The 21,297-nt window shown below is 44.7% G+C and overlaps 1 protein-coding gene across 12 annotated transcripts in view; it reads left to right on the plus strand.

The window, feature by feature from the left end:
- Window positions 1-21,297, plus strand: part of Sh2d4a (SH2 domain containing 4A) — an 86,218-nt gene that overhangs the window by 17,949 nt on the left and 46,972 nt on the right. For 6 of the 12 annotated variants that reach the window (XM_074055104.1, XM_074055105.1, XM_074055102.1 and 3 more), the window contains 3 exons: window positions 1,843-1,924; window positions 9,591-9,985; window positions 21,012-21,171. In XM_074055104.1, the coding sequence (XP_073911205.1) occupies window positions 1,923-1,924; window positions 9,591-9,985; window positions 21,012-21,171 (557 nt within the window). In that variant the 5' untranslated portion in view covers window positions 1,843-1,922. Of the gene's footprint in view, window positions 1-1,842; window positions 1,925-2,229; window positions 4,309-4,516; window positions 4,676-4,830; window positions 4,956-9,590; window positions 9,986-21,011; window positions 21,172-21,297 lie in introns of those variants that run through there. The other 6 variants (XM_074055109.1, XM_074055108.1, XM_074055111.1 and 3 more) reach the window with 5 other exon arrangements.

Raw genomic sequence — 21,297 nt, forward strand, 5'->3', positions numbered from 1 at the left:
AATATATTTTTTATGGTTGATGTATTGAATGATACTTATTTTAAGATTTGATCAGCTTTTAATAAAGTTTTGAATATTTTTCATATTTTTCTTTCACATCAACCTCACATCCACTGTGGAATAAATGTGTAACTTATTAAAGAGTTAGAAAAGTGCTTGAGGTTTCTAACATAGTTAATTGGTGCTTATCGTACTTTGTTTACAAGGAAAATATCTGGGCCAGGCACTGGTGGCCTGCCATCCTAGCTACTTGAGAGGCTGAGATTGGGAAGATTGCAGTTGAGGCCAGCCTGAGTAAATAGTTTGTGAGACCCCCACCTCCAAAAATAACCAGAGCAAAATGGACTGGAGGTGTGGTTCAAGTGGTAGAGCACCTGCTTTGCAAGTGCAAAGTACTGAATTCAAATCCCAGTTCCACCAAAATATCTATACTCACCTGCCCACACATAAGGTAGCTTTCCTTTTCTGGGGAACAAACATAGACTGACCTTTAGCTTAGAAAAAGTACAAAGTGGGTTCTCTCATCTTTCTGGCAACAATAGGGTTGCCATGTCACACAACTCTAGGGTGCCCCTTATATATCAGTCTCTGTACTTGGACGTCCCCAGGTAATTGTACAAATGCCATGCTGTGTGATTGTCTTTGACACCCAGCAGCAGGACTCCTAAGAAGCATGCTAAAAAGAATGCCAGAGAACATCTCCATTAAAATGTAGCCAATTTGTTTCCTATCCATTACTACAAATAAAAGGCAAACTAAAATTTTAGAACCTAGTAAACAGATTTAGCTCTTCTCTGAGCATTAACAGTAGAGGGGCAGTGGGCACTCCTGAACACAAAATGCTGTTGACACTGTCTTCCATGTCCTGCCTCACTATTGGCTAGCCCTTGTCACCAGTCTAGCCCACATTGCTCTGCCCAGGGTATCCTAGATCAGAGAGAGGAGAATGTACTCTTGAGAGCACTGGCCCAAAAGGAGGGGACAATAATTGAGGCATCATAAGGAAGGAACAGAGCATCATGACTTTTTTTAGAGCACTATGAGACATTTTAATTGATTAATCTGAAATTAAGAAAAGATGTATAGAGGGATCAATGAGAGAAGGGGGAGTCTTCATTCCAAGTTGAGCAAATGATTGCACTGTTTTTGTATGGTCTGCATTCATTTGGGTTGACATTCATTCAGCTACCATTCCCTGAATACTATTCAATGCCTACCCTAGGCGTTGCTAGGATTTGGACTTGCCTATAGGACACAGTCCCTGCCATCAAGGCATCTATAACTTCAAAAGGGGCCTAAAATACATTCATACCTACTGCCTATGGCAGTGTCATGATAGCAGGGACTCACATTGTCTATTCTGTCATCCTCCAATGCGGCCACAGAGCCCGGCCTCAGGCAGATGTTCATAAAGCTCTTGAAAGTGTTAATTTCTAGATTTTTGATATTAGTGCTGTAGAAAATGGATGCGGCAGTGACTGCTTTGGGCTGGGGAGAGGAGAGGCTGGCTGGGTTTGCTAACCACTGATCTTTGGGGGGTGGGTGGGGTTTTCATAACCAAGTCCTGGGCAGCACATTTTAGACAAAGGGCTTTATGCGAAGGTGCTTGGAAATTACCGGATTATCTGTACATAGGGTTTGCATTAGGAAGATGATAAGGCTAAGATAGCTTAGTGTACGATTGTCCTGGTCCTTGAAAAATGGCAGACACCTCAGTCTTAAGTCTTTGGGCAAGAGAGAGTGGATACCAGAAGTATTTTAGCAATTGAATGGCATTACCAGAGGTAATGGTGAAAAAGGTGAATTTGACAAATGCCTTAAGAAATGTTTGCTTACCAATAGGAAAAGGGGACCAGAAACTAGAGAAAAGGTGAGATCAAGAAGAATTAACCTAGAAGGTAACACCCACGCACAGGAAATCAATGTGAGTCAACTCCCTGTATAGCTATCCGTATCTCAACCAGCAAAAACCCTTGTTCCTTCCTATTATTGCTTATACTCTTTCTACAACAAAATTAGAAATAAGGGCAAAATAGTTTCTGCTGGGTATTGAGGGGGTGGGGGGAGAGGGAGGGGGCGGAGTGGGTGGTAAGGGAGGGGGTGGGGACAGGGGGGAGAAATGACCCAAGCCTTGTATGCACATATGAATAATAAAAAAAAATGAGATTGATGTATCTGGGAAAACTTGACTGTGATTTGATGTTTAGATGATAGTAAGGAGTTACAATGTTAATTTCTTGGTTTTGGTGTGTGCTTTGTGGTCACATAGCAGAATGTCTTTGTCTGTAGGAAACAAACTCTTGGATGGTTCAAAAGTTAGTGTCCTTTTATGCTTCCTGTAAGTTTGAGAAAAATAAAGTTTTGCCTGGGGAAAAAAAAAAAGAAATGTTTGCTTAGAGCAGAGATTCTGAAAGTAGGACCTGTAACTCCATCCTTGACTTTATCACCTGGAGTGCTTATTCCAAATGCAGGTGCCTGGGCCAGGCAAACATTTTATTTCTTAGTTCTGGCATCAGTGCTTAAGTCATCTCTTCAGGTAAATTTCTAAAACTGGCTTAGAAACCAGATAAGTGAAGGGATACACTAATTACCTATTGCTAGGTAGCAAATTACCCCAGATTTAGTGACTTACCACTACACAAAATGTACTGTCTGAAAGGCTGTAGAACAGGAATTTGGGAGTGGCTTAGCTGGGTGGTCTCTTGAGTTTGCAGTGAAGCTATAGGCCAATGTTGCAGTCATCGCAAAGCTTGATGGGACTGGAGGATCTGCTTCCAAATTCATTCATCTGGCTGTTGGCCTCAGTTCCTCTCCAGGTGGACCTCTCCATTGCTTATCACTTGATCTCTCAAAATGAAATGTTCCAAGGTGTGGGAGAGGCGGAGATAGAGAGACAAAAGGGAAGGGGGTGGAGAGACAGACAGACAGACCAAGATAGAACCTATAGGTGTTTCTGAACCCAAAACCAGAGGTGACATACCACTACTTCTGCCATGTTCTATTGGGCACATAGATCAACTCTGGTACAGGATGGGAGGGAGCTACACAAGGATGTAAATACTTAGGCTGGGATAACTTGGAGTCCAGGTAACGTGGGAGACAAATTCTACAGCCTCACTGTGAGACAGTAAGAACCTAAAATTATGCTATGTGGTATGATATAATGTGTTTGAACATGTACTGCTTGTCAAGATGTTTTGTAAGCACCTTACCACATGTTATCTCATCTAACCCTCACAACAACTTAATGAGGTAGGTACTGCTACTTTCCAGAAAGGGAAACTGAGGTTAGTAGCACAGTTGCAAGAGCTGTTACAAAAGAAAGGCTTGTCAGAACCTGGTAAGACATGAGTGTGGAGAAGGGTAATTGCCTATCATCAGTGTCCTGTGGAAGTTTTACTGGCTGATGAAATGCCCTTAGCAGTTCAACTGTTCCATCCATGGAGTACAAGGATTCTTTGTGAGTTAGCCAGAGGGGGAAATCACATTCCAGTCCATATCACCCCACAGGCCACACATTCAGTAGCACTGGGAACTAGACAGACCAGAAAGCCTTCCCCTGTTGGATCCCTTAGAATGGTTCCTAATTAGCTGGGTCTTGTTTCCTGAAAATGTGAGGTCTGATCTCTGTCCCAAGGCTCACTCTGACAGTCTTCTCCAGTGGAGAAGCTGGCATGCTTTATTTTTTAGCCCAACAGGCAAGAGTCCTGAATAGATCAGGTAGGCTGTGCAGAGTTCTGTTGTTCCTTGTTTTTTTGTTTTTCCCCAACACCCATAACCTGGTTTCCACAAATCCACTGTTTTCATCCACAGCTCCTGAATATTCCTTTACAATGGAAAATGTACTTCAACCTTTCCACTCTGCTTCTGCAAAATTTCCACCCAACATCTCCTTATACTGACGGCACTCAACTCCCTCCATGGCCCCTTCGTGCTGCACCCTGGCATGTCCTAGCTGCGATTCTCAGAATTCCTTTATCGTCTTTCCTTTTCTCCAGTTTTCTTTCAGTTGCTCCCATCTCTACTGCCTTCAGACTCCAACTTTTTAGCCTCGCTTCTCCTCCTAGGTCCTGTCCTATTAAACCACACCTGAACTACCAAGTGCCCCAGAGTTTGATAATTGACTTAATGTCAACAAAAGAAAAAAAAAAGTAAGCTGTAGAGACCCGGGAGCCGGACCTGGCCGGCCGGAGAGCGGACTTGGCCTGCAGCAGCCGGTGTAACCGAGAAGGGCCTGCCTTCCCGCCTCGGCGACTCCACCTTGCAAGACAGCGTGCGCTCTGTGTCTAAGGGGACCGGCTGTTGTTAGTAAGTTCTGCGACCCTGAGAGGTGGCGGGAGTCATCCTCGATTGCAAACTTCACCTAGGATTAAGTAAGAGTGGAGGGTGGGTGGCCCTGCGGCTCCGGGACCGGGCCAGCCGGCCTGGGATGCCGCCGGCCGCCACGGCTCGCCGATGGCCCTGGAGCGTCTCCAGCGCCCGGGTGGGGCGGAGAGCGAGCGCTCAGTCACCCCGGCATGTGGGCGCGGCGCGCGCGGGGCGGGCGGGACGCAGCGCTCCCGGCCTGAGTGTTTGTCCCGCCAGCCTGCGTGTCCTCGTTCCCTTCCCCGCCAGCTTCTGGAGGCGCACTTGAACTTGCCAGGTGCTGGGTTCGTCGTCCCAGGGCCCTGAGCAGGTAGGTTCCGCGGTGGGGAAGAGGCTCCGGGGAGAAGGTGTGCGCGGGTGGAGGGGACAGTGAGTCCTCCAGGGGGACGCGGAAGGCGCAGGACGGCCAGGCCTTGGTCCCCGGCCGCTGGCCCGCGTGGGCCCCTCCTTCTGGTCCCTCCTCCGCCGCGCCCGGGGTTGGGCTCAGGTACCGAGCTGAGCCGGCTAGCGCAGCCAGGGCGGGCGGCCGGTGTCCGGTGTCGGGTGTCCGGTGTCTGGAGCCGCCGACTGAGTGAGTGGTGGCCCCAAAGGTAGGGGCCGTGTGGTCGGGGCAGGAGGAGACCCCAGAGGGAGGGTTCGAGGGGAACTGGGCGTCCTGTAGGGAAGTTACGGGGTTCAGGCTGGATCAGCGTGCGGGAAAGATGTGGGCGCACGGGACGCGTGGTGGCCCGCAGTGACCCGCGGTGGTCGCCTGGGTGGGGGGGGGGGTCTGGGCCCAATTGGAGTTTGTAGATCGCGGTAGGAGCGCTCTGGGTGCCGCGTGGTCTGTGCGGACAGGTGTCACACCTATAGGGTAAGACTGGAGACCTCCTTGGCCCTGAGACGTCCTAGGCGGAGGGGTCCCCGGTACCGGATTCAGTCCGTGCCTTCCCATGCGACCGTACAAGGGGCGCCCCACATGGACCCGGGCACTGCAGGTGCAGCCAAGTATCTCCCCTGGGGCCATAGCCGCCCCTGAACACTAAGCCCCAAACTGGATCCCAGTCAGCTGGGCGATGACCTTCCTCAACCAGCAGGGCACCCCTGTCCGCTCCTGTCCTTGGGGTTCAGGGGCTCCCTAGGGAGTCACAGTTTGTAAATTTTCTGAGTGGTGTCTCGCTTCTCGCTAGGCTCAGATTCTCCTCACCTCCCCAAAAGGCTTTCATTTGATTGGTTGTAAAGTAGAAATAACTTGAATGCAATTTTTATTTGAATAACTAAGTGGGAGGCATACAGGAACACAGATTTGGCACGGGAGTGAAAGTTTCTAGATAAACCCGTGTGTATAGTAATTTCACATTTCTGAAGAATGGTACAAAACAACGAATTGCTCCCATCTCTGGTGATTCATTTTATCGTCAAAACCATCCTTTTGCAGGTAGATGAATAAGGTAAATTTGAATAAGATAGCTGAAAGTCTGAAAACAGCTGGCTATTTTTAAATAATTACAGTTCAAACTATATTCTTAACTTTAGAGACATATTGCCCATACTACAATATTTTTCATGATTTAGGCTGTACCTCAGACCTCATTATTTTATTTTTTAGGTTGCAGAAAAATTAAAAACACAGTTGTGTTGTAGAACAGTGTCTGTGGAAGGTGTGAGAATCAGGCCAGATCTCTGGGTGTCGTGAAAAACTTAACCGATCCTGTGGCCCTTAAGAAATTGGTTTTTGGAATAAACAGCAGCAGGTACAGACCTGTTGCTTATTATTTCCGTGAAGAAAGGCACTATGAAGAAAACCAAGACATAGCTGTGCTGTTCTTCTTATTGGTACTTGAATCACTGGAAGTTTGCTGCACTTAGTGTGTTAGAGGGACAGTCATTTGTACGTGACACTGTCAGTGATGCTTGTTTGTCCCTTTGGTGAGTGAGAGTGGGAAAATCCCTGTTTAGTTAATTTCCTCATTTCTATTTCCTGTACCCTGGCTCTGCTTGTCTTCATAACTTCACAGTAGATTAAATCACATAATCCACAAATCATGAAGATGTCTGTAGTAAACTGGCTCTCATTTCACTGATGGGGGAACCGAGTCCAAGGACATGAGATATGACAGCCCAAAGTCAGACGGCTTTTGCTAGTTAGAGCTGGGAGTCATTGAGGTTGGAGCTCTGCTGTGAACACACTGTGTGTTGGAATTTGCCATGGGAAAGCCTTAGGGTGTATGGGTGGGGTTAATTCATGCCAGGACCAATCAGTGACCCCAGAATGGCATGCATGTTCAACAACCTGGCTGCAGACTGTCCTTAGCTGGATTGCCTAGTATTCACTGAAGACACAGGAAGTTAAATAGATTGACTAGAAACTTTAATGCTAGAAACCCTTGTTTGCTGCAAAACAAAACAGAATTAAAACTGAAAGAGCTTGGGCACTTCATCCCAGAGGTTTGCTGAAACTTCACACATGCCAGAGGCTGCATCCTTTGTGCTGCTCCTAGTGGGGGTTTGGAGGGGGATTTGGGGAGACTAAGTGCCTGGTGAGTAAAGTCAACAAACAATGTCTACACCTGAGCCAGTGTAGCTGGCAGCTAGATCTTTGCTGTCCTTTCTGGGTGGGGTGTTTTCAATACCTGGCTTCTTAGCTTATCTACAGTTGGCCAGGTGAGACTTCTGCCCCGAGAGGCACTTGCTCACGTCCCTTCAGATCAACAGTTCTCTTGCTGTAGGAATTCTCTGGTGTTTGGTCTGCAGTGTCACATGTGGTACCACATCCTGATGATGTGCTGATTCTGGGTTCACTGATCAACTTACAGAGGGGCTTCTGTGATGTGGGAGACAGTGGCATGGATGTAGAGTCAGGCTGCCCAGTTCTGCCACTTCCCAGCTACCAACCTTCTGTGTTCCACCTTCCCTAATGGGAAATGGGACTGAATACCCAGTATTATCGTGCAAATGTAGATTGATGCCTGTAAAATGCTCAAGGTAGAGCCTGGAACAGGAAGTGTCCACTCCTTATCAGGAGTACACTGGGTGAGGAAAGGGGAGGAATGTGAATTCGGCACTTGAAGAGTGTTAACTCTAGGTTCTCCCCAACCCTTTAATAGGAGTTACCCTTTTCAAAATGGGGGGAAGAGAATGGAAGCCCCAGACCTCATTGGCCACTCTTTTTTCTACCATGTCTTATTTCTGTGACTGTCAGCCACTAGAGTCATGGAATGCACCCATCCAAGAGCACTTTCTGGAATGTCAAGGAGTCTCCCACTTTGATTTCTTAATACTTTATCCAGGAGCCTTGGGGTCACATGTGCCAGAGAACCAGATTTTTCTTGTGGAAGAGGAGTGTCCTCTACAAACCTCTCCTTCAGTGTGCACTTGGTGGGCTCCACCCCATGGGAAGATACTAGAACCAAAAAGTCAAGAAATCATTATGAGCGCCGGGCAATGATGACTCACGATTGTAATCTCAGCTATGTAGAAGGCAGACATAGGAGGATCACTGTTTGAGATCAGCCCCAGCAAAAATCCCCATCTGAAAAATAACTGCAGCAAAAAGGGCTAGAGGCACGGTTCAAGTCATAGAGGGCAAGGTTCTGAGTTCAAACCTCAGTATGACCAAAACCCATCATTTTTAGACATCAACTCTGAACTGGAGGAAGCCTTTGAAGAAGGTCATTTCAAAGCAAAATGCAGCATTCCCAGGGGGCCTGAAAGGAGCATAACTGACTGACTTAAGAGTTAAACATGTTTTTAATGATTTCTAAACTTTCTCTTGATGTTTTGTTACATTTGAATTGCAGGAGTCAAGTGCCACATGGCAGAGTATAGGATGCAAGTAGTTTCAGTGAAGGTCCTGCTGCACAATGAATGTAACTGCTACATTCGCAAAGCACTCTGGGTACCTACCTGTTGAACAGGCTTTTCTCAAAAGACTCAGTCAAGGAACAACTTTCCAGAGAAGAAGAGGAAGGAAAGGAGAAGGGGACTCCCAGAGGGAGACAGGAACATTCAAAATCCAACTGTATGAATGACAAAACGAAGGAAATAAGAGAAGCCAGAACTATTGTGGCCATGATATGGCAGTGTAACTGCTCTCAGGTTTAAGAGTCTTTGAACCTGAAACCATATTTGAGTGGGCAGGGCTAGATCGCGCGATTATTGAGGCCTTGTAAACACCCAATTAGTAGTCGGGTTCTTAGAACACAGGTGATCCTGAAAAGTCTAGTATAGACTTTTGTACTTGTAGTGACATTAAAATGAATGAAAATATATTCTTCCAGAATGGTAATATATACATAATTTCCTCCTGATGATAAAAATAGGAAGGTTTGGTGTTTGTTTTTTAAAAAATTTAACCACTTAGAAATGTAAGAAATAGAACGAGACTTAAGGGCATTGCCACCTGCTTCTAGTACCTCTGGGTCACCACTGTGCATGCCTGAGTCCATGGCTTCTTTTAAAAGGAGCTTTCTAATAAACTTTTATAAATAAGAGATCCTTCGTTGTGAACCTACTTATCTAGTCTGTAAATTTAGAGTTTATTAAATCAGGTTATCTGGAAAAGGGGCACCTAAAACCTGGTGACCTTCCAGAATGTACAGGTGCATTCTCTTCTGCACCTACACTGCGTTCCTGGGTCTAGGAGGTTGTCTGGAAATCACGCTGTCCTTGGTGAAGGTGAAAACACAAGCCTGCGTTTATTTAGTGCTACTTTTCAGAGAAAATGTAAAAACCCACACTGTGGTCCCAATTTGATTTCTTCTTTTTTCTTTCTCAAACCTGGCTCTGTTTTGGTTTGGTTTAGGGTGAGTCTCTCTGCTAGATCTCAAAACTGATATTTTCTTTTGAAATAGATTGTTTAGAGAGAGCTTTATAATTTCTACCTGTGACTTTTTTTTTTTTTTTTTTGGCATTAATTCTTTTTTCAGCCATCCAGTTGGTGGTTGAGTAGGTTCTGGGGTAATAATATGTTTGCTTAGTTGGAAGAAGGCCAAACCTCTGTTAAATTTTTGTTTCCCTGAGATTGACCTGTATAAAGTTAGGGTTGGTCCTGTTTTTTTGATAAAGTATCTTTGGAAATTATAGGATAGAGGTTACACAAAGTCTTAACAAAGCATACCTCAGCCTTTCTTCTTCTCTTTTCCCCTGAAAGGAAAAACGACATTATATTTCCTCTGAGCTTCAGTTATAAACTCGCCTCACATGTATTTTAATGCTGCCTGACTTTCGGCTGTTATTCTTTGCAGGTTTGTTGAGTGGCTCTTACAGCAGGCTGTTTGGTGCCAGCTCCAGGAGCCAGTGTGCTGGGGCAGGCCCCAGTTGTTCTGGATTGCTGGGCTGTTGGAGTCCCAGGGAAGGTTTGTGGACGCCCCTGAGTGCCAGCCTGGCTGGAGGCTTGCACACCTGCAAGCCATTTTCAGGAACTTCTGCCACAGGTGTAAAAGACTCCAATCTGCAGAGATGCTGAGGCAGATACTGTCGGAGATGTACATAGATCCTGACCTCCTGGCAGAGCTCAGCGAGGAGCAGAAACAGATCCTGTTCTTCAAGATGAGGGAGGAACAGATCCGTCGATGGAAAGAAAGAGAAGCTGCCATGGAAAGAAAGGAGGCCTTGCCAGGGAAATCCAGACCAAAGAAAGGTAAACCTAGCCATGTAGCTGCTGTGAATGTGTTATCAGAATGCCTCCTGTCTTCTTGTAACGGCTCACACCAGGTGCAACCTGACCCGGTAGAAGCTGCAGTTTTGTGGAAGGGTCTTAAATGTTACAGAGATTCTAACAGTGCAGCTTATCAACCCAAAGTCTGTGTATCCACACATGCATGCACGGACACACACACACACAGACACACACAGACACACACACACACACACACAGAACATTTACCACAGAGTAATATAACCCAAAGCAGATCTTGTAAGTAAAACCAGACTGACATTAAGCTGCAGTACCAAGTCACCTTTAACATGCATGATGCCCTGAGTTGTCAATCCCAACACTGCAAAAACAAAAACAGAAAAACCGCACCATAAGGTTTGATTCCCATCGATTAAGGAAGGTCTCAACCCTTTATTCTTACAGAGGCCTAGCATTCTACTACCAGCATAGAAAGTATTGGAATCAGTGTCTTCATACAAGTTGTGTTCGCATTTCTTAGACATCGAGAGAGTTTTCTTTTCTTCTTTTGGAGTCACTGGGGTTTGAACTCAGATCGTTATTCTTCTAGGCAGGTGCTGTATCACTTGAGCCACTCTTCCAGCTTCAAGAGATTTTTCTTGGGTTATTATTTTTAGGGAATGCCTTCTCTTAAAATATAAGGAGTTGCTTTAAGGAAAATCATAGTACTATTTTTTTTTATAGTGTGAATGAGGTTTTTTAGATGTATTTCTTCAGGACCAAAGGAATCCCTACTAGTTTGACAGTTTTTTTTGAGATTACGGGGGAGAAATCTTTGTACATGATGATTTAAAGGCTGTACATACAAAGACATAGCATAGTATACATTACTCCTCTCCCCCGCAACTCTCAGATTGTGGTGGATGAATAAGTTGTTTAAAAAAAAAAAAAGCACATTTTTCAAGGACATTTACAATGCATTCAAGACCATTTTCATTTTTTATTAAACTAGGAAAAGTAAAACTTTACAAAATCACCCAGGGTTTCAAAGGTACATGCTTGCTGCATACACAGATTCAAAAATCAAAGTCATTTTAGTGGCCTTTGCCTTGTACTGTATTTCAATAAAGCCTTTTCAATGAAGTCATTGTGCTGATAAGGAAATGAATATGAGAATTCCATTTATTCTCATGTTATTTGACACATGTAATAGAAAGTAAACATAACATAACGGCTGCTATCCTGGTGTCTCAGACACTATGTGAAACACTTGTATGCATGTTATGTTTATTCTTCACAAAATGTGTGCAGAGTTGGTTGTAATTGTCCACTTTTGTAGGCAAAGAAATTCAGAGAAGATAAGTAATGCATACAAGGTCATACTCCTCAGAGGTGCCCAGATCTTTTGGATTTCACATTGCACTGTCCAAAATAGAATTTTTCCTTTGAGAAAATAACATGTCCAGACTGCACATTGGTTTTCTGCATTGGTTTACACATCTCCTTGCATTCCTCAGTCAGAGTGTATCAGCTATGGCTGGACCTCTTCTGGGTACCATGTTTATTGTGAACATAATATGTTGGTGTGGTGGGGTGGCCATGGAGACTGCTGAGGGCTAAAGAACTCTTGCCTTTAGAGTCAATGGCCTGGACCCTTTACTAGACTTTGGGTTTTTCTTGTTTGCTGAGTTGCTGTCTTTGTGATAACCAGAGACAATAATTTCATTTTATTTGCTTAAATTTTTCCTTGTAGAGTTTTGAATCTACTGCTCAGAAAAACCTATGTTACTTTACTAGTTGAATGATCATGAAGACGAAGTATATTATCTAGCTACTTGGGAGGTAGAGATTGGGAGGATCGTGATTCAAAGATAGCCTGGGCTAATGTTTGTGAGACCCCATCTCAACCTGGGTGTGGTGGCATGTGCCTATCATCCCAGCTATGCAGGGAAGCACAAATAGGAGGATCGTGGTCCAGGTTGGACATTAAAGCCAGACCCTATCTTAAAAATAACCAACACCAAAAGGGCTGAGTTCAAGGAGTAGAGCACCTGCCTAGCAAGCACAAAGCCCCGAATTCAACCCCCAGTACCACAAAACCAAAGGTGTATTAAAAGATCCATGTGAAAGTTCTATCAGTATTTCATAACAAAAGTTTATTGCCCTGTTGAGTCCTTCAACACATGGGAAAATGTAATTTGTATTAAATCCATTTCTCTTCTGACTACAGAAAAGGTGGTTTCTCCTACTTCCCCTAAAAACAAAGCACTTCTTTTTCTTTCATCTCACTCTGCCTTTGAAGATAAAGCCACAGCAGTCCAAGGCAGGATAATGATGTCTGCTGCTGCCCAGAGGTGCTATCTGAACTGCAGACCTACCAAGCCTGAGACCCTTATGTGCTGAGACCTCCGTGTGTGCATCTGCTCCTTTCCTTCCTGTGTTCCCTGTCTCTCCCAGGCTGACGCACCCCAGCTTATACTGAGCAAATGACTATTTTTACTTTGCATTTTGTAGCCAGGCTATGGCTTTGGAGGTTGTCCTTCTTGTTAAATATATCATCTGCCCACTCCCCTTTCTTTCACACAGTACTACTCATCACTGAGAAGAAGTTCTTTAATGATCTGTAAGTGTACAAACTACTGCAGTGAGTTCTCGGGGAGCATCAATGAAGTCTTTGCCTATTGCACATCACAGGAACTTGTCTACCTTTTAGTATCTTAAAGCTAATAATATAGGAGAGGCTGAAAAATGATCAGAAGTATGGATCTAGCTAATACCAGATCAGATCATTTCTGAAATGGGAAAATGTAATGCTTGTGGAGGGAGAGAATTATGGACCTACTGTGCTTGCTGGGGTGTGGCTAGAGGTCTAGAGTTGTGTTGCCCAGTACTGTAGCCAGTAACCACACGTGGCTGTTAGGCACATGGCACGAGTCTGAATTGAGGTGTGCCATCAATGTAAACTACTATGTTTGAAAGACTTGGTAGGCAGAAAATAAAAACCACACTAATAAATTGCATACTTGTATATTCAATATATGCTGATTGTATTTTTGCTATCTTGGGTAAAGTGAATTATTAAAATTAATTTTACCTATTTGGGATTTTACAGGTGGCTACTAGAATAGTTATAATTATGGACATGGCTCATGTTTGGACAGCACTGCTCTAGACTACACTGCTAACCCCCACCAGCATGTATTATGCTGACTATGTATTTGACTCTGAGCTGAATGCTTCAGTATATTACCTCATTAAATTGTAACAACCAAGTCTGAAGCATGAATTACTATTTACATTTCACATATGAAGAAAGTGAAACTCAGGGCTGTTCACTAACTTTCCAGGGCAAACAGCTGGTAACAGAACTGGAATAGAGCCTGAGTGATTCTCCTAAAACTGGCAAGTGAAGATAGGGACCTTATACACATCCAGAACCCATGCTGGCACCGGGACCTGCCATCAGCCTTTTCCCTGCATGGTTTTCTTGGTTAACACAAACAGAAGACATGAGCATTAGCAGAGAGTTTCCCAGCACTGGTTTCATTGGGTCTCAGTCATGTGGATGATAGCCTAATGCAACAGGCTGGGGCGTGGTCACCATGCATGATGCAGGAGGGGCTTTTTTGTGCACCCTTGACACAGACTTAGACTTGTGAGACTTCATTTGCTGGGTTGTCATTGTTAGCAAAAGCAAGCTCCTTTATGTGAAGCCTTCCCTGTTCATAAAATAAGGATGAAGCCATTGGTTTGTGTCACCACTGGCAGTGTCTACTGAACCCAAGGTGTGGGTAAGACTGGCAGCACCCTCTACTACTGAATTCAGTACTTATCTTGATCCATTCTACAGCTGCAGCTGACTCTATTAAGATCTTGGAGTTTCCCTCGGGTCTCTCTCTCTCTCTCCATTTCTCTTTCATCTCTGCCTGTACCATGAATGTCCATGCTCCCCAGGGGGTGCTTCCCTCTATACTGATGGCTTGTAACTTTGAGATGGGGGTTGGGGGATGTGTGTGGGAGACACTCATAGACTCTTTTGATAATTTGCACACAGCTTGGATCTAGGGAAACGCACACAGACAACAGACTTTTCTATCATTTCACAGTGTTCATAGACTAACATGTATTCACAGACTCCCATGGGCTCCCAGGTACTTGGTTAAGGTTGAGTTAGAATTAGATCCCATGGGCCACTCTTACCGCTTTAAAGGTTAAACAGCACTCAGATGCCAGTAACTCTACCCATATTGCCAAGCAAGACCTCTCACCTGAGCCTCAGTCTCAATTATCTGGTGAGCATTGTTGCTCAGAAAGGCCATAAGCTTCAAGCAAATAAATTGCAAGCTTAAAGCAAAATCAAATTCTTCAGTGTTGCCCCAGCTTTCCCCACTGCTCCCTCTCCCCCCCAGTCCTGCTTCTCATTCTGTTATGTTGGCAGGCACTGCTGAATCCCTAGTCACTGAAGCCAGAAACATGGCAGCCACTCTGGTTGTCCCCTGACCCTTTCCCACCTTCCTAGTCGTTAAATTCTATAGATTTTATGTCATCGGTTCCACTCCAGAGAGCTTTCTCCTACCAATGTATTGGTGCCAGGCATAAGCATTGCATTTATATCATTTCACTTAATCCTGACAAAAATCTGATGAGGTTGATGTTGTCCCCTTATTCTTACAAATAAGAAAACAAACTTAAAGACACAATTTGTATGAGTCAATTTGGGGAGTAGGGATTTGAACTCAGGTCCAGCTCAACTCCAAGTCTGTTCTGAACCACTGGTCCTGACCCCTTTCATACTAATTCTGAGAACATGGTGAACACCAATTTTGAGTAATAACTGAGCGGCTGCCCTTGGGCCCATGGACTCTGCTGGCCTCCTCTCTCTATCTAGTGCTTCCATCTCTTCTTCTCCTCCTCGGTTTGAACTCAGGGTCTCATATTTGCTAGGCAAGCACTCCATCACTTGAACCATATCCTCAGCCCTTTTTTGCTATAGTTTTTCAATTAGTTGTGCCTTTGTCTGGACCAGACTCAGGTCACAATCCTACTTCTGCCTCACAGGTAGCTGGATTCGTAGACATGAACCACCACACTGTTTTGTGAGATAGGACCATGCTAACTTTTTGTTCTGACTGGACTTGAACTGTGCTCTTATCTCTGTCTCCCACCTAGGTGGGATTATCTGTCTACTCTTATGACTAAGGGTCACACTTGCCTGTCCCACTACTTGCTTCCCAGTTCTGTGGTGCTGTGCAGGATCCCCGACTTCCTTTCTGTCCCTGGGTCTCTTAAATAAGCATGAAAATGTGTTGAAATTTTAAATGACCTTGGTGTTTATAACTCCAGGACTGTCACTCAGATTAATAAATAATAAACAATGCAAGCAGCATAGCCACAGTTGTAAGTAATTGGAGGAAGACCTTCATTGAAATGAACATGGGGCTTGATCTCACCTTTCCTACTCTGTTCTGCCCTGCAGAGATAGGAAAGAAAATGTGATGGCCCTATCCTATGATGGTCGGACATTTCACTGCTGCAACAAATACTAATTTAAAGGGACAAAAGACTTATTTTGGCTCTTTGTTTCAGTCCATTGTTGTCAGGGAGGGAGTGATAGAGCAAAGAAGCTCTCATCATTGAAGCCAGGAAGAAGAAAGATTTCCTGTGCTTTGCTGCTTTGCTGACTTTGTTTTTCCCTCTGGTTCTCCATTGGTTCTCATCCAATGGGATACTGCCACCCACATTCATGGTGGGTTTTCCCCCTGGTCCTCAGTTAATCCTCTTGGAAACGCCCTCATAGACACACCCAGAGGTGTGCTTTACTAATCTCCTACATGCTTGTCAACCCAATCAAGTTGATAATCAAGATCAACCATTACTCTAATGAAGGGAACCCGCCCAGCATTTGCTATCCCAGCATCCCTTTTGGTTGACGTCCTTTATGCTCTCTGTGTTTCAGTCTGGACCATTCATTATAAGGCTGCCCCAAACATGGGCTTTGTAGTCATACAGACTGGTTTTGAATTCTAATCTCAGTATGCACTAGCTTTATGATCTTGAGAAAGTTACTTAACTTCCTTGATTCTCAATGGCCTCACCATAAAATATGGTGTAATGGCATAGGGTTGTAAATAATGAGGGATATTACTCAGGCATCTACCAATCAGAAAAGGGGTATAGCCATAGCTCTGAAGACCCTGAAGCCCCTGCTAGCCAGTGTGCATTGTTTGGTTTCTGGGTCAGCTGTAAGGTAAGGGTTCCTAGAAGAGAGGCCAGAGTGATGGAAGAAACTACCTGGAACACTGGGGTAGAAGGTTATAGAAGTATATCAGTATTTTAATCACCTTCATATTGGCAGGTATCTTGCTTATGTCACCCCCACTGTATTTACAGTCAGCCCCCTGTATCAGTGGGTTACACATCAAGGGATTCAATCAATTGGAATTGAAAATATTAAAATCATATCAATACTGAACATCTTTTTTCCTTGTCATTATTCCCTGGACAATACATTCTAACAACTAGTTACCTGGTATTACCTGGTAAATTAGATATTGTAAGTAATCTAGAGATGATTGAACGTGTACTGGGAGTGTCTGCAAATACCATACCGTTTTACACAAAGGTCACATGTAGAGTTTCCATTGTGTGTGTGATGCTGTAGATTGAACCCAGGGCCTTTTGCCTGGACAAAGTTAGCAAGACCCTCCTGCTGCCACCTCTTGAGTAGCTGGGATTACAGGCATGTTCATCGTAGCCCCATCTGTGGAGTTTGATATCTACAGGGAGTCCTGGAGGCAATGGCCCATGAAGGAATGACTATAATGTGTTCCTGGCATGCCACTGAAAGCTTCTGGTGTTGATTTTGGCTTCTCTTCACTCAGTCCTTGGTCTTTTCTTTGTGGGGATAGAGTACACACTCTTCTCTCTCCCTTTTCTGCCCCTCTCCACACATACTCTACTGTGTTTCTCCTTCCAGTTGATCTGGTCAGGGTGGAGACCATCTGCTGGCTCCCAGAAGGACAGTCTTAGCCTTGGGGGCCTGAGGTTGGCCTTCGGCACACCTGAGGAATGACCCACAGGATGCCTCCGTCCTTGCCTCTTGCACCCCTACTGGACCCACCACAAGGGATCAATCAGACACAAGCCATGCTGTGCGTGGTTTTGGCTAATGAAAGTCAGGAGTGAGCCTGGTCATATCCTTGCCAAGAACGTGTGCCACTGTTTTTACACGTAATGTTTTACCACGCCGCCCCACTAAGGTTTATATGAGGCTCCAAGTGGGAAAAGTCTCTCAGAGCTCAGAACCTCTTGGAGTTCTTTATATTGTGGTACCAAGCAGGACTTGGGGAAGGGTATGGGGTGGAGGTGATGGTAGAGACCTTACAACTATATGGAAGTCCTTCCTGCTCTGTCCTCTGATTTAACAGTGTGTATAATTTCAAGGTGAAGAAGACAAAAAAATGCCTGGACAGTGTTAAATTATGAAAAGAAACAGTGAGTGTTCCATTAGGACCTCCTAGGTTTATACCTTACCTTAAGGAGGTGCACTGGGGGCAGAAATGTAGCTCTACATATCTGTTCTTGACTTTTCTCTTACCAGACTGGAACTTTTGTTATCTCCTTGTCTCTTCTTGGCCTATTCTCTATATCCCCTTCTATCGGTCATTCCCCAGGCTTGATCCCTGGCGTCCTCACTCTCTCCTTCCAACATCCCAGGTGTAAACCCTGCCCATGTTTCCTCTACCTAATCTCTCACCCACTCTGCTCTTTTACTCTTTCTGCCCTGAGGCCTACAGAGCAGTGATGGAATGTAGCAGATGCTCAGGAAGCATTTGCTGAACATGTGTGGAAGTTTCCTCCAGAGCACACACCTGCTGCCTGCACCGGTTCTCACTGTCTCCTGCCTCCACCTGTCTGCCGGTTTCCTCTCTGAAGGCAAAGGCTGTCTAGGACCCTCTTGGTCTGTATCATCCTTTCCCATCTTCTTGGCAGTATTTAATGTTGCCCTGCCCTTTTTTTCCTTGGCTGCCTGGCAAGCTTTCTCCCAGTCTCCTTCAACATTATTTAGTTATTTGGAGAACCAGAAAGAACTTTTGTAAATGCCACAATGTACCCATCTCCACCCAGCACTACAACAAAAAACAAATTAAAAAAAATCTTTTGGCCTTTAAATTTATTTAATCAGGACTGTCTTTTCCTTTCCCTTTCTTCTGCCCTCTGAAGAAAAGGCTCTCTTTCTGGCTTCATTCTCTTTGTGAATTCAGCTCTGCCAGTGGCTTCTGTAATAACACTGTAAGGTCATTCCCAAGTTCTAATGGCTGATCTCAATCTCACTTTTGGCTTCAGTTTTATATTCCAGTATCTACTGTTCATCTCCATATAGGCTTCTAGAAAAAAAATGATTTATTCTGCATTCCCAAACAGCTAATTATGCTAATGCCCACATTTATTTTCTTGATGTCATGATGTCTGCCCATCCTCCTCCAGTTAGTGCATTTCAAAGTGTTGACTTCTGCCATGTGTGGTAGTATATGTTTGTAATTCTAGCTACTGGGAAAGTGGAGGCACGAGGATGGCAAGTTTGAGGCTAGCTCAAGGAAACGTAGCAGTTTTTGAGAACTTGTCTTGAAAACAAAAGGGCTGGGGGCATGCTAGCCTAATATTATTGAGGCCCTGGGTTCAAGCCCAAGGACCTATAAAGTGATAACCTCATCTTTTGAGTTTTTCCTTGAATCCAGCCACCTGACCCTTACTGACTTTTGTCAACTTGTCCGACTGTAATGTGCATTCCTGAGGGCAGTGACCGGTCTGTCTAGTTGTGTTCACCTGCATGTGTCTTAGTGCCCGGCACATAGCAGACATGGAATAAGAATTCAATAAGTAACTTAGTGCCTTATTGTTCTTCTCAGAGACTACAGGCTACCTTTAGGGGAAGAGCGTCATCTGTTTTGTCACTGTGTCTCCTTCAGCACTAAGCTCTGAGAACTGCTCCTTGCCTCTGTGAGAAGCAAAGATGACAGGGGTGGTGGGACACCTGCCTGCAGCCTCAGGGACTTGTGTGAAGCCCCGTGGAGCTCCTCCAATCTCTGCTTTCTGAGCCCATTTATGGGTTTCTGGAAGGAAGGAGACAGAACACAGATCATTGTCAGAGCCACTCCACCAAGAGCCCAGTTCTGAGCACATGGCTACATCCAACATTTTACATCTCTTCTTCTTGCTGCTATTTTCTTCTCCATATTTTCACTTTAGGGACCCTGGTCTGCTCCTCTGCCTTTCCTCTCTACTTCTAGTTCCTATGTACCTTCCTGTTCACCTGCAATCCTAGGATTTCTTCCTCTTACTCCAAGGCAAGGCTGTCTTCTGATATTGGTCACTGTTGCCTGCAGTGTTTGAAGGGGACATGTGCAGAGCTGTCCTCACTGACTTGTGGAATCTCTGGGCTCTTTTCCTCTGGCACCTTGCCATTGTCCTCTCTGGGTGTCATTGTCCTGCTGTCAAAGAAATATTAGTACAGAGTTACTTAGTTGAAGGTTGAGAGATGCACATAATAAAAATGTTATTAGTTGTCCTGAGAGAGTGTAATAAAGGGAGTTTTATGAGGTATAACAGCTTTCTAAGGTTAATGAACCATTTGGCATGTCCTGAAACAGAGCAAGAGCTCCTAAGGCTGGCACTACTAGGGCTTACAGGGCATACAGGATCTGCCTTACATTCCTTACTCGGATACTGCTTTCAGTGTTTTTTCTACTTGTGAAAACAGTGTGAGGGCCATTTCCTTTTGAAAGATACTTTTGAATCCTTTTCTAGGATTTTGTCTGTTTGTTCCACCTTTCCCAGTGGCTCTGATTAGGACTTTATTAGACTACAGGAAGTATCCATGACCCTGAGAGGAGAGAAAGGGCCAGAACAAAGATGGAGTCTTTTGAAAAGCAGGTTTGAGCAACCTGCTTTTGTAATGTATCCTGAGGCAATAGGACGTGGGTGACACTTTAACAGGAAACTTTCCTGTGCTCGGCATCAGGAGACAAAACGCAATCACAAGGTGGATTTCTAACCTACACTGAATGGCCAAGCATTTGTTCCAGTTGGCTGGCCTATTTCCCACACTGGCTGGTTTAGGGTCTTGAGTAGAACCACCTTGGACCACAAGGTTCTAAGTAGTTCTGCCCTGGGACCTTTAGATATAAGGACTGTGCCTCTTGGCCTCTCCAAGGCATACTCCACCTTGCCCTGGTTTCATGCTGTATGTGGGGCATTTCAGGGACACAGGAACTAGAATGTAATACAATCTGGGAGAGCAATTGTAAACAAGAGTTATTTAAGTAGCTTCACCAAGTGTCACACTACCTGTTAGTATTATCTTCTCGCAAGCTGGTGTGAGTCTTGAGGCAGCCATATAAGTAGGTAATAGGTTGGTGATGATTGCAGTTAACCTCTGTTGAACTCCTATTGTGTGGCAGGTGCCAGGGGAAGGACTTAGCATCCTAGCCTGCCTTCTGCTCACAGTAGTCCTAGTAGTAGATATTGGTATGCCCATTTTTCAGATGAGGAAATTGAGTCTAAAAGAGATTAAGTAAGTTTTCAAAGTCACACAGCTAGTAGGTGGTAGGGCACCACTACCAGTCTAACTATAAACTGTATGTTTCTTAGGCACCATTGAAACCTATAACAATAGTGGAAACACCAGATTCTAGAGCAGTGGGATAATTCTGGGTTACAGAGACATTCTTAGACTTAGGAGGTGGTGTTTGATGCTAGCTCTCTACCCTAAAGGATAATGCAAACCAAGAATGCTTTCTTCCCATCTCAGCATCTTAAAATGGGTATGTGCAAAAACAAAACCCATAATATTTTAAAACAAATATGACTATTGCGGCTGCCACTCACTGCTGTTACTCTCTGTGAATGCTGCTTGTCCCTGAGCAGGTTTGAAGTGCTTTACTTCATATTCCCTCCCCCCACCCAAGACCTTCAATACTTTAGCATTTGGGAAACATAGTGTTCCATGAATGTAGATATTTGTTCAACTCAAATTTTGTTTTGGTTGCAGAGAATGGCAAATCTGTCCATTGGAAACTGGGCGCTGATAAGGAAGTGTGGGTCTGGGTGATGGGCGAACATCATCTAGATAAACCCTATGACGTGCTCTGCAATGAGATCACTGCTGAGAGGGTGCGGCAGAGAGCGGAGCAAGATGCAGAGGAGCTCAGGTAGGAGATCTCACACAGTGAGGGATTGGCTGCATTTTAAAAGACATGCCTCTTGCTTACAACATCCAGTGGGAGGGCAGGTTGGGATTTGGGGGTTGCAAAAATCATTTTAGCTCTTTCTGGGAC

This window comes from Castor canadensis, chromosome 14, assembly GCF_047511655.1.
Source record: "Castor canadensis chromosome 14, mCasCan1.hap1v2, whole genome shotgun sequence".
Taxonomy (NCBI): domain Eukaryota; kingdom Metazoa; phylum Chordata; class Mammalia; order Rodentia; family Castoridae; genus Castor; species Castor canadensis.